Raw genomic sequence first — 13531 nt, 5'->3', positions numbered from 1 at the left:
TTATTTTAAGTTTGGTAGTTTCCTTTGTTTCCTGCTGCATCTTTAAACCATTTCGAAGCAGAATGGACAGACTTGTGGGTCTCCAAGCAGCTGCTCGACACTTGTTTTGAGGGGTTTCTTGACAACAGAACCACCCTGGCTGGGTCTCCTGTGGCAAAATTGAAAGATGCCTTTATGATCAGTTGCTGTTAGAAAACCACACACACAAAAGAAAAAAATAAATAAATTAATAATAAAAAAAAACTAAGGAAAAAACCATTTTCTTCGGGGAAAGTTAAAAGGATTGCAGTTGTGTGTGGGTCTGTGCCAGACTGTGTGGAGTGTTTATTATCACTGAATGCCTTCTGCATTCTTGCAGGGCCCACGTTTTGTAGTTAATGATGGATAAAGCTCACAAAAATATTTTTGGTAGCTATGATAAATTCACAGATATTATTGTGACCAAAACAGCAGCATTCCTCCTCCCACTCACTTGCATTCATCAAAATAAACCAGATAACACTTGTGATAAATGCCTGGGTTTAAGAGTCAGTCAGATGTCTCGATCATGCCTGGCTGGCTTTTGTAAGAGGATTCACTTAAAAGAATGTGTTTGGTCGGTGAAGACAAACTTTCCTTCGGATGTCCACGCCCTTTTTTTCTTAAGTGTCATTGATGTCATTAGTGTTTTGTCTAGAGGGTATTTCAGTCTCTTACAGGCCTTTTGTTGTTGTGCTGCATCAGGTTTAAGATGATGGGAAAAAACTGTGAAGGAGGGAACCTGCGAACCTGCACTATGAGAAAGATTACAGTGGTTTTTATGATCTGAACTGTAAAACAAATGAGCCTGAATCAATGAGTAGTACCATATTTTCCAGACTAAAAGTCTGTCCGGAGTAAAGGTTGAATCAGTCATAAAATGCATCATGAAGAGGATAAAAACAATAAATAAATAACATATATAAGTTGCACTGGACTAAAAGTCGCATTTATGCGGAATATGTGTCTGGTATGTTAACGTGACACCATGGCTTCCTCCAGGATTTTTTTTAAACTGTGAGGGAGAACTAGTTTCTTTATAACACTGCCACCAACGAAGTTTCACATTAAATATGGAATCACCTGGTCTAATTTTCAGTGTAACATAAAGACACAGAATATACCACAGAGTTACTCCTGCTCGCGTACAAAGCTTCTCGTTGAGTATGAATTGACAAGACCAAAGCAAAGTTCTAGCTTCTTGTGGAGTACATAAGAAGCTTTACTCTGCTCTGTCATTTCTTTGCCGTCACTCTCGATACAATATAATTTATATTTTTAACATCTGAAAAAAAGAAAAATCACAATTCTGAAGGCATGGTGGCTTTATTTTGCCATGATGGTGCACCAAGATCTTTTATATAGCAGAAGCCCTAAACACATTCAGCTTCATAATAACATAACATACCTGGGAGCCTGAAAAGGCTAAGTTAACATAACAAGCCAGCAACTCCAACAAGCAAGTTACCGGTAAGCAAGATTACCAAGCTCCCGATCTCATCCAACATCACTGAATCGATTAAATTCTTCATCCTTGGTGTAGTTTCCGAACAACTCCGCCAACTGCTGCTTGATTACCGTTTTCAGCAGCGTATTTCACTACCTGCTGTTTGTAATCTGCCGCATAAGGATTGTCTTTTTGGGTGCAGTTTTTTGTGTTCAGTCTTTCTCATTTGTCTTTGTCAGTGTTTTAGTTATTTTTTTCAGTAGTACAGGAGCAGCAAATACCATGGTTATCACAAACCTAGAGCTCGAATCATTCAGGTTTGGGTGTGGCTTTTACCATGTCCTGTATGTTCACCTTTGACTGTGATGTAACCTGACAGGTCAAACCACATAGTCCATGCTTGTAAAGCAGTCTCGGAGTCAACAACTAACCTTATTAGAAGTATTATGTGGCCTGCCAACAAGTCTTATCTGCTCCACATGCTCATAGGGCTCTGGGCAGAAGGTGCACTCCTGTGTCTTTGTGTGTGCACTCAGATGCAAGGGTGTATTATTGTGTTGTTTTTCTTTTTTTTTTTTTTTTTTTTTTTTTTTTTGCTGCCTTCACACCAAAGGCTTTGAATGCATACAGTAGATCAGTGACAGTTAGGGCACTCTGTGTTATGTGTGTGGGTGTGTGTTTTTCTTTCTGTGTGTATGTGCAACTTTTTGTCTTTATATTTGAAAGTGTGTGTATATGCCCATGCAGACTGTAGTATTGATAGCGCCCCAGCAGCGCGGGTGTGATTCACGAGCCAAGAGGCACAGATCTTGTTACCACCCCTCCCATTCCATCTCATCTCTCTCCCCAAACCACCACTACCTCTGAAGTGCTGCCCTTGCAGTGCATCAGCTCTCCTCTCTCCCCCACCTCTCCAAAGTCTCACCCATGATTGGTTAGAATGAGAAGGGGGAAGGGAAGATCGTATTCCACTGCCAGGTTTGGCAGCCTTGATGCACAAGCACAATCACCACCATAAGCCAGGCCTCAGATGTAAGGCCAACAACTCCCCTCCTCCACTATGTGTCACCGTGCTTTCCCATCGCTCCACCTGCTGAAACACCTACCAGAGTCAGCCATTGGGTTTTGTTGATTTTGCAAAGACCCCTGCTTGGTGACCTGAAGCTTGAGAGTGGTGGGAGCTGTGCCCAATGGTTGCCCAGGAACATGAGGCAACAGGCTGTAAATATCACACAGCTGGTGCTGGCAGAACACCCTCAAGGTTGGGCCGCAAACCGAGCCTCCCCGGGTCAAATGAGGGATTTTCAGCATCCCAGTTACAAGCCTTCCCCCAGCCCTTCACCATCAGCCTCAGTGGCAGTTCTTTGTGTGCCCCAAGCAGGAATAAATCCATTACACTTTCCTCTACGTATAAAACAAATTGCATTTTGAAGGTGGACAGCTCTGTATAATTCTCATTAATATTGTATGAACAAGATTTAAGTAGGTGCATTCAAACAACTTGTTGAAATTTCTTAAAAATGAAGGAGAGAAAAATGGTCAAAACTAACTGAAAACAAGTGTGTTTATATTTAAGGTGCCTGAAACTTGTGCTCTTCATTGAAGCAGAAACATATTTCCAAGGTTTCTGGTTTTATTCAGCTTTTTCTGTCTTTGGTTAAATAAAACAGCACAGAGTAACCTCAACATATCTGCTTATTGGATTTCAGGTGAAGTCATCTGATGGCACCATTTGTCATCTTGTGTTTTGTCCATCATGTCAGACCTATTTGATTGAACAGTGAGTGATGTATAAATATTGCTGAAATATTGATCCCTCTGACTTCAAACGTAAGAGGGATCAGTCATTTTCACAGCCTGCTCCAGAGGTCATGACTCCAGCAGCTATATCCAAGCACTCGGCCTTCTTGAAACTTGAAACCTTGTGCTCCTCCTGACTGTGAGGTACCTTCTGTGATATTTTTTAACAGGATCTGATAACTGATGTGAGCATCTTTCATATATTTAATTGACTGCTAACTTGATTTTTTTAAGATCTTATACAATCTATTTCACTTTTCGAAAACATTCCCTGGTGCCATCTATATTTTAACACGTAAATTCTAGATTTACCTTATTGTTTATGACATAAACACAAAGATACTAGTGACAGAGTTTCCACACTAATTCCAAATTGAATTGCATCAGAATCCATTACTTTTAGTTGACAATACTATGAGTTAAAATATGCACATTTTTATTGGCATTATTTTAATGTTTATTCATCTGAAGTGCCAAAAACCACATCAACATTAGTAATCAGCATTCAGTGATTCAAGTTCAGCTTTTTGACTCATGAGTGCTTCACTTAAAATCTGATGTTTTGTGCCTGAATAGGACATTTTTACAGCTTCAATTATTGCATTTTCTTGCTAATTAAAGAGTTGAATGCTTTGCTAATTTCTTTTAAACAAACAGTCAGGGACAATAAGCTTTGGAAGTGATTACAACTCTATTATTGTTTTCTTTTTAAATCTCAGCTTCTTGCACTGATTCACCCAGGTTGGTATAATCACAGTTTAGGGCACCAAGCTGTGGACATCAGCAGTGGTGCTGGTTACGGTCAGCTTTGGCACATGTTAGCAGTCAGTGATGAGTGGGGAAAAAAACAGCCTCCTTCCCCTCACCTACCAGCCCCCTACCGTTGACTGTTATCTCTGTGTTCCAGGCTGCTCCACTTACACTTAGTACACCAGGGCAGCTAAAGTTGAACATGCAGGAAGATGCAGACACACATACACACATATACAAGTGGACAAATTGATAACACAGACTCAGGCTTGACCAATAAATTGATGCATCAAGGTTTTATTAAAGTTATCATACTGGCATAATGAACGTTTCTCTAAGATGGCTTGAAATTATCTCCCATGATGACTTTTGTTATTCATCATGGAAAAAAAAGATTCTTAGAATTATCTTTTAAGGTTTCCACAAAGAAAATCCAGAGAACTAATTTAGAACATTTAGCTCAATTATTTCTCATTATGGTCTCAAATATAATGCAATATTCACGTGCAGGACTTCATCGTCATCTGATTACATTATATGCCCCCTTCTATGAAAGCCAACACAATACCCTGTTGACGCAGAGCGTGTCTAGCCCAAACACTGCTCTCCTCCTGTATTTTGTGGCATGTAAGTGGCCTGTTTTTTTATTATTTTTTTTTAGTGTGTGTCATGACTCAGTCACAGCCCTGTGCTCCTTCCCTGCAGGTTCTGACACATTCAGCCTGTAGCAGAAACATTGGTGGCAATGTATCAGTAATATCGAGGGCAGCTTCAGCCTGGGGGACAGCCAGGCAGGTTGTCAGGGGGAAGGTCAGTAGTTCACAAACCACGACTGGCTGGGAAAATCTGGCTGACGTGCCCGTTGGCAAGTCACTTAACCCCTGATCGCCCAATCACTTTTCCATGTCTGATTGTAGAAGATGACGGTTGGGCGAGGGAGTTGTGCTACTGCACAGAAGTTTCACCTTCTCCTCACGAATAAATGTTTAAATCACATTTTTGCCTTCACAGCTTATGGCTTTCCACCCACATCACAGAAATGGAAGCTTTGAAATGCTTTACTATCACAGGAACAGATGTCAGGGATAAACATCTGATGCAATGTTTCCTAACTCTACTTTCAAGCACAAATCTCCGTTGAGGCTGTTCTTAGGTCATGACCCAAAATGCCCTCCCTGCTTAGTAGTCAAATTTGTACAATAGTTTAATGTCTTTTGATACAAAAATGATGTCCAAATACTCAACTTCCTTATTTACCTTGTTATTTTCAATAAGAATATCTTTTGGGGTATTTTAACATAAATGCTACAAACAATGCCAGACATCTTCTGAAAACAGTTAAATAAATCCTAAACTGATTTAACTTTAGTTTTTGTTGTTAATACAAATGTGCTTGAAAACATCTTGCATTAGAGGGTGAAGTGGCATCACACAGCTTTATAAACTGCAGTTTAATTAGTTTATTAGTAATTATTTTTTTTATCAAACCATGACAAGCCAAAATATTCTATCAGCTGCTCTTAAATACTGTTAAAATGTAGTAGATGTAGCAGCGGTACTTGTAATGCCTGTACAAATTCCTCAAAAGGCTCTGCTTTCCTTCACTTCAGATTTCTCTTACTGTTTAAAAAATGCAAAAACAAAAACCAACATAAAACCAAAAACTAAATAAATAAATAGAGCTTTTCAACACCACTTAAGAAGGAAAATATCTTAACACATTAAGGTGTTCCCCAGGGTCCTAATCTGGGTCCCTTGTAGATTCCTAATTATCAGCGTTTATCTTTGCAGTGTCCAGAGCCTCTTTATCACTCTCGCCTGTTCAGTGAAGCAGCAGACGGACTCCAGGCCCTCCGCTTCCCATGTGAGAGCAGAGATTCTGCCTGACATCAGACATGGGAAGCGAACTGCAGCAGCATGAAGGGTAAAAGGTCAGGACTTGACCACCCTAGGCAGATAAAGCAGCCTTTTCATGTGTGATCAGCCCACAGCCTAAAGACAAATCCCTCAGTTCACTGCCTTTGAACTTCACCGCAACCAGTGCGAGACCCTCTCTGTGGCCTCTTTATTCTCTATCTTTTGTGATTGAATTAAAAAAAAAAAAGAAAGAAAAAAAAAAAAAGAAACTGCACATCCACGATCTTTCTGGAAGGACACTAATAGGGTGATCCAGGTAGGCTTCATTACCTCTTATGGAATTTTTTCATTAAAGCTGTGCCTTTCAAAATGAGCAAGATGGAGGTGAACAGAGGTGGAGGAGTTAAATGTTGGTATTTGGAAAATTATTTCACTGAAGGCCCTAAAATCTCACTTGTGACAAATGTAGTAACACAGTACATTCAGCTCCTGCAGCTCACTGTAGACATTCTCTGTGAGAGCCAGGCTCAGGCAGCCTCCAGTTCTCCATCAAGCCTTTTTACAAAGCAATTATGACACTTATAACACCCTCTTCCTTCAGCCCCCTCCCTCCACTCTTCTCCATCAGTGCATTATTCATAAGCAGCTCATCGCCAAAGCTAAGCCAATTGCATCTTCTCTAAACGAGCATGCCGTGCAGCGCCCACAGCAGCACAAAAGGAATGTCAGTCTCATGACAGACAGTTTCAAGCTCTTTGTTTCATAAGAATGGATGTAAATAGAGGGCATTCTTCTGCTGCTGCTCCCCCAGGTAGAGAGAATTCAAACAACGCTGAGGAGCTGCTGTTGTTCCTGTACTCACGGCTTTCTAGATGCTTCAGCTCTGTAATGCTGCCACTTGGCTACCACTGTTTCCGTGTGTGTCTGTCTGTGTGTTTGTGTAAGTGGTGTGTACACAGTCTGTATGTATATATAGAGAGTCCTATTTTTATATCTGAACCACAAATAGTAGTTACAGGGCCTAAAACAGTTCTTGCCTCTGTTGCCATTCCTGGGTTTCGGCCTTCTCATTCATTCATGACTTTGCATGAATTTGCAGAAGCACTCTGGGCTTTCTTGCCCTGTTGTGCTCTTCTGAAATTTGGAATTTATAACATACTCATCTTCTGTTTTTGATCAAACACCATAATGCATCTCAGACCGCAGTGATTTCATGGTTAGTTAGATGGTTGACTGGATTAGACACACATTTTTACACTCTTCATCTTTCCTGGTGTTGCGTGAAATTAGGTCACCGTTCAGTTCAGTTAATAAAGCATAATAATATCAGCCAGCCTGTATTTGAATAGTCAGAGTCGCTGTTGGAATTCTGCCCACTCATCCTGCTTTACAAACATGTCAGATATCTGTCCTGAGACAGCGGAAAATCAATTCAACATACAGTAGTTAAAAGGATAATGATTCCCATCCTTGGGGTGTTGCAGGTGACGCTGATGTAAATTATGTTAAACACAGACCCAGTTTCTCATAGAGAAATCATCATAAGACAAGACAGTCTTTGGAAAATATGTAGAATCCACAAACTTTGTGGCTCATTTCTGTTGTGCCTCTTGTTGGGGAATCACATTCGGCGTGTCAGGCAGCCCAGGCTGGGCAGCCGGTTGCCGTGGGCGACCAGCAGATCAGTGATGTGGCGGTGATGCCTCTAATGAAGCTGACACAGCACAGCCTCCCTCCTCACAGACCCCTGAGGCCTCCTGCTCTGCATGTAGTGACCCCCCCACCCCCCCGCCCTCTATCCCAATCTCCTCTTAGTTTCAGCCAAATGTGCCTCTGATTTGATGGCGTCTCAAATGCATTGCTGCGTCATTTATTCTGTCTTACATGTTAGGTCAAGGCGACGACAGTGTTTGTAGTAGCTAAATTGGGTCACAGTATACAAACAAAGCCTTTTTCTGCCCCTTTCAGTCTGATGAATTCCTCTGTGTTGTTTTCCAGGAGCTGCCCAGCAGAGGTGAAGGAGAGGGCAGAAGATCCCAGTGGAACCTGAGTGTGGATGACCTGTCCCCAAAAAACAGGACCATGATCTGAGGAGGGTACTGCACACAAAACCCCGTTCTTCCTCTCCTCCTCTTCCCTTTTTTTTTTTTTTTTTTTTTTTTCTCATCATAGCAGTAAAAGCCTCTCTGCTCAGGTGCTTCAAACAGAGTCGGTTTGCACAAAGTGGACAAAGCGAAAGCAGCTAAACATTTAAAGAAGAAGAAAAACAACAACAGTCATCTGTGACCTCAGACTTTGCCACTCCCCCTTGCTCCTCCCACTGTAACACCAGAACCATGGGGAGGAAAAAGATCCAGATTCAGAGGATCACTGATGAACGCAACAGACAGGTCAGCACCAGTGCAATAAGCTAACATTACCTGAATGTATAACAACTTCTAACACCTTAATTAATGGCTGCATCATCATTTCCTGGTATGAAGCAACTTAGCTGGAGTAGTGATGCTGTCAGGACAGGAATTAGAAAACTAGAGCATTCGTTAAAGGTAACTGCAGAACAGCAGATTAGGTGGTAATGTGGTTAGCAGAGTTTTTTGTAGGATTCATAACATTGTCTTTGCCATCTCTGAACTGATGCTTCCTTTAGAGACACAGTTTAAAACTAAATTTCCCCTAATGAATGTGTATGCATGGGGAAAGTCTACACTTGTTTTTGTCCAAAATCTGCTTCTCACTGACTCTGAATACACTTACAGTCAAATCATAGGAAACAGGAAGGGGGTTCTGGCGTGGGATGGCCGTCCTCTTGCGTCTCGGCTATTGGGAGTATCTGGGTGGAGTGTTGCAGCTTCACATGAACTGGTGTCTGTCAACATCTCCACACAGGGAAACAAGTGCACACTTGATAAAAACACTTTCCTGTGCTTATGTCACAGAATTACCAAGGAAAGTTTAACATGTATTCACAGCGTTTCTATTTATTTTAAGATTTTAAGTTTTAAAAAGCTGTTGAATTGCTTTTGTATAAACTTAACAGGTCATTGCCTCATTACTGATCCAATGTCCCTGTTTCTCCTACTGCTTATACTCTGTCGTAACAGTTCTAAGAGAAAATGCTGAATTGTAAGGTAACTGAAATTATGTGCACAAGTTTGAGGCAATTTTCTTTATTTTCTTTTGAAATATCACTTCTTCCCACACATCATGGAAGAGATAAGATTCTAATCCGTTACAGCAGGGAAACACACGTGATGGCTGACATTCAGATATTGTTCCCTCTGTGTTTAGCAGGAAGGCATGGTTCACACAGCTTTCAAAATCATCCTGCTGACTTGTTACCTTTTAACTAATAAATCCTAAAGTTTTCTTCTGTTTTTATCATATATACTTGATTTAAAGTTAAGATTTACTGGAAAAATTTCATCTGCTTCTGTGAAAAGAAAATACTAATGTCGATATGGTTTTTAAACTAAATGTTACTAAACATTTGGTCATATAAACTTACTTTTTATATAAAAGCTTGCAATACACTACTTTTGAATAATTTAATTTGCATGTAAAAGTGCAATTAATCACAACTGATCACAGAAAATCATGTGATTAAATATTTTTATTGTTGTCCAGTACTAGTAAATTTCATAAACAAGTAGCTGTGAAAAGACTTTTTAGCCCTCAGGTCCATGGAACCTTAATTATGTCAACATACTGACATAATTAAATCCCATACAAGATCCTTCTATAGCTATATTAAACATATAAGCATAACACCCCCCTTTATTAACATACAGTTGCTGAAATTAAAACGATTAATATTACAACGCATAATATATTTTCAATATCTGTGACAGTTTGCCTCCACATTGAGACTACTGTGAAAAGTGTATTGTTGCTAATACGGGGTCAAGTGTGGTTTGAGCTGCAACTGAGACTTGTCACACAGCCGGTGTGCATGCTCTAATCCGTTAATATGGAAGCTAAAATGAAAATGATGTCTTTCCGTGCCATGCAGCTGGTATGAAGCCAGCCTAAAGCTGGATTTGTACATAATGACAGAGTTTAACACCACTTGGTGTTTTTTGTTAGTTTTGACTTAATACATACTGAAATGGGATTTCTTCAACCTGTTGTCATTCCGAGCTCTTCACATATTGATGCTTGGTCAACACGTTACAACTGCTGTGTGGAAAATGTCATCCACACTTCCTGTAACAGACTATATTATATTGCATATTTTGATGCCCTATTGTGATGTTTTCTTTACTGTAATCAGCTGGTTTTAATGCCTGACTCTGGCTAAATAGTTTCAGTTTAATTTCAGTAAAGAAGTGGAAAAACCTCAGTCTGAAGGTTGAACACATGTTCCTTGTGTTGTAGTCAACCATTCATTCTCCTTCTCTTCTTCAACTTCTGTACATCGTCCATGGTACTTTTTGATAATCCATTACTGAAGAATGACATTTTCCTGTCACCATCTTCAATTGGCAAAGCTGGTGCATCACTTAACGGCACAGAGGGATAACTGACCTTCAAATAATTCCCTGTTTTTCAGAAAGTGCTGTAAATGGGGTCAGAAAGGTCTTTTGACCAAGCTTCAGTATATGATGAGTTGTTTATGAAAATGTGTTAAATTTCTTCAGTTTATATAACTGCTGCACTATATAAGATGTGGACCGGGGTGATGGAGAGCTTCGACTTTTATCAGTCCATTGTCTTCGCTCTAAACTATTTCCACTTGTCTTAGAAACTTTTCGGCCCATTTCCATATGGCTTGATCAGCCATGATTGGTAATCAGCCACAATAAAAGTAATGTCACAGCCACTCACTCAAACATGTCACCATAGAAGTTTGCCACTATAAGAGAACAAAAAGAGGAGCCTTCTTTAACATCTTTCATTTGAGATTATTAAGAGTAAGAAAAATTCTGGTTCCGCAGCGGATTTGGAGAGTTATAGATTAATCTTTTTGTAATATGATCAGAATTTTCTATTAGAAGTGCTTGTTTATGCTGTCGTTCTTAAAAAGATGTTACATCTAAATTGCTTAGTCAGACTATAAATCTCTTATCACCCAAGGAAATTACAATCTTCAGTTTTCAAACAAATATCACCAGGTCTTTGTGCTAAAACTTAAGCGTTTGCATGATCTAATCTTAAGCATTAAATTTCACTAAGTGGATGGTATGACTGGCTGCATCTCTCTGTATAACTCAATAGTCTCTTCATAAACACTGGTAAGATCTCAAAAAGTTAGAATCATTTTAAGTTTCTGCAGAACCGAATTGCACTGCAGCAGCAAAACTTTTAACTCATGCAAAAACGAACCCCAACAGGGATTCTTTGTGTTTACATGTAGTGTGAGCAATGTTGTCGGTCCTCTGTTAACAGTGCAACAACGGAACATTTCACTGGGGATTGTGTTGCATGAGGCTCATATGACTCTGCAGAACATTGTGGTATTGGTCAGACATCCCACTGCCTGCAGTGATAAGGAATAAAAAGCCTGATATTGCTCTCCCCCCCCACCCCCCCGTCAATAGGCAAGAAAGAGAAAAAAAAAAGGTCTCTTATGGTTACATCAGTGGTATTATCAGTGAGGATGAAAGAGTAAATGATCCATCTAAAATGAGTCAACTGGTAAATGGGCTTTGCTCCATTGAGCAGATTGAGTAATGGATTTGACGTGCCCACCTTCAAAAACAGAGAAAGAGAGAGGAAAGGAAAACAAAATGGAGAGAGAGAGAGAGAGAAATGGAGAGAGAGAGAGAGAGAGAGAGAGAGAGAGGGAGAGAGAGAGAGAGAAGGTGGCCAGCTCAGTAAGACCTGAGACGGAGATGGCCTTAGTGTCTGGAAAGACATCCTTAGTTTTCTCCTCATCAGTCTTAGCAGGTTGTATTTGTGTAAATTAGAGGAAACAGCTCCTGCAGAGGGCCAGTGAAGTATGATAGCTTGTTATTCATCAACACAAAATTGGACATAAAGGAGGAGGGGTGGTGTTGTTGCTTTTCTAGTTGGAGCAGGCTCTGGTTAATGGAGCCTATCTCTGTATCAGGTGTCGAACAGTTTGTCAATAAGGTGATGCCCTCTGCGGTGATACTGTACACGATCATAATGTTGCATTTAAAGATTCCTCACTGTCCACGATCAGGCAATGAAGCAGGAGAAAATGATTTCTTAATCTCTTTGGTAAACAAGTCAGCCTGTTGATACTGAAGGCCTGCATGCACTCAGCTCTTGCATTTCTCTTTTCCTCTTTTTATCTGATGTTCTCACCCACAGTAAAACCATATTCAGTTAGTTCTATCAGTAACATTGATTGTTTGAAGTGGCACAGAGTGTAAAGCTGGTAAAGAAATAAGTGCTTTTTACATGCTTGCTCTGTGTTGCTTCAGCTAATGAATAGTGCAGCCTTTGAAAGGAAATCAAATGAATTTGGAGTACATGGAGCCCGTCACCCTCCTACATGTTGATTCGGAGATGCTGCCATAAGCTCCGCAAAATAAACAGCGTTCAGAGTGTGGGCCCCGGCTGGAAACATGACAGCATCTCAAATACCACATTTCATTTTGAGACAAAGCTGCACAAAAAAGAACAGAGAACAGGACTGGAAATGCTGGAATGCTCTGATGGATTCTTCTTTTTTTCCTTTACATTTATGAATAGCATTTGTCACATCAAAGATAACACAGAGAGAGTTGACTTTTCATTAACACTGTGTCCCATTTAAGCTACGGGATCTGAGGGGAGAAAAGATTTTATCCCAGAAATGAAAGAATCTTGAATCAGTAATTATATTTATGCCAAGAAACAGCTGTAGAGGATCTAAAACATGCCAAGAAGTTGATTACATATGTGGATCTTTGGTTTAAAAAAATTTATAGGTACAAACTTGTGGATTTACTGGACCAGATTTAATAAGCTGGGAAAAGATGCACAAGAAGGAAAAACAGGGGTGGCCATTTCTGCTGGCATTCTGCTAAAAATATGGTGATTTATGGGCAGGGACACAGCCAAAGAAATTAGCATGTGCTTGCAAACAGGCAGAACTGATGATAATGAGCAGGTAATTTAAGAATAGCAGCATCTTGTTTATCTTTTAATGACAAATATAAAAGTCTAAAAGCTCAACAGATGACTTCCATGCCAGTAATTAAGTTATTTAAATTGTTCTGGACTGTTTGGCATCCATTCAGAAAAAAATGTCATACATCTGGCAATCTGCGGGAAAAAAATGATTACATTCAGATAAGTGTCATAAGACAGGAATCTTTAGTGTAACTATATATTTGTTTTAATGCTTTTTTTTTACTATATTGTCCACATGGGTCAAAATCAAAGTCTAATGTGCTGTATTAAAAGACACAGGAAAACATTTTAATATACCTCAATGTCATTTAGGCTTAATAATATAACCTACTATTGCCCAAAAACCCTGCCTGAAAATTAGGAGAGACTCCTGGCCAGCAATGGAGAAGATTAAAATTAAGGCTGTAAAAACCCAGTTAGAGAATCCACAGTATTGAGCAAATCTCTGTTTGCTGGTTGTATTTCCTTAGTGAAAAGCAGTTTTTAAAACACTCAGACTGTGACTTGGTGTTCAATATCTAATGTTAACAGGTTTTTCAAATAATTTATGTAAAATATTGTTTGAAAGAAGGCCAG

At 39.8% G+C, this 13531-nt stretch overlaps 1 protein-coding gene across 5 annotated transcripts in view; it reads left to right on the top strand.

Annotated features, from left to right (window-relative positions):
- The window catches only part of mef2d (myocyte enhancer factor 2d), a 134586-nt gene that overhangs the window by 57660 nt on the left and 63395 nt on the right, over positions 1–13531 (top strand). For all 5 annotated transcript variants that reach the window (XM_041987179.1, XM_041987178.1, XM_041987181.1 and 2 more), the window contains exon 2: positions 7871–8262. In XM_041987179.1, coding sequence (XP_041843113.1) covers positions 8209–8262 — 54 coding nt within the window. In that variant the 5' untranslated portion in view covers positions 7871–8208. The remainder of the gene's footprint in view (positions 1–7870; positions 8263–13531) is intronic.

The sequence above is a fragment of the Melanotaenia boesemani genome, chromosome 6 (genome assembly GCF_017639745.1).
Source record: "Melanotaenia boesemani isolate fMelBoe1 chromosome 6, fMelBoe1.pri, whole genome shotgun sequence".
Lineage (NCBI taxonomy): Eukaryota > Metazoa > Chordata > Actinopteri > Atheriniformes > Melanotaeniidae > Melanotaenia > Melanotaenia boesemani.
The sequence above is the reverse complement of the archived record's forward strand: the minus strand, read 5'-3'. Positions and strand labels throughout refer to the sequence as shown.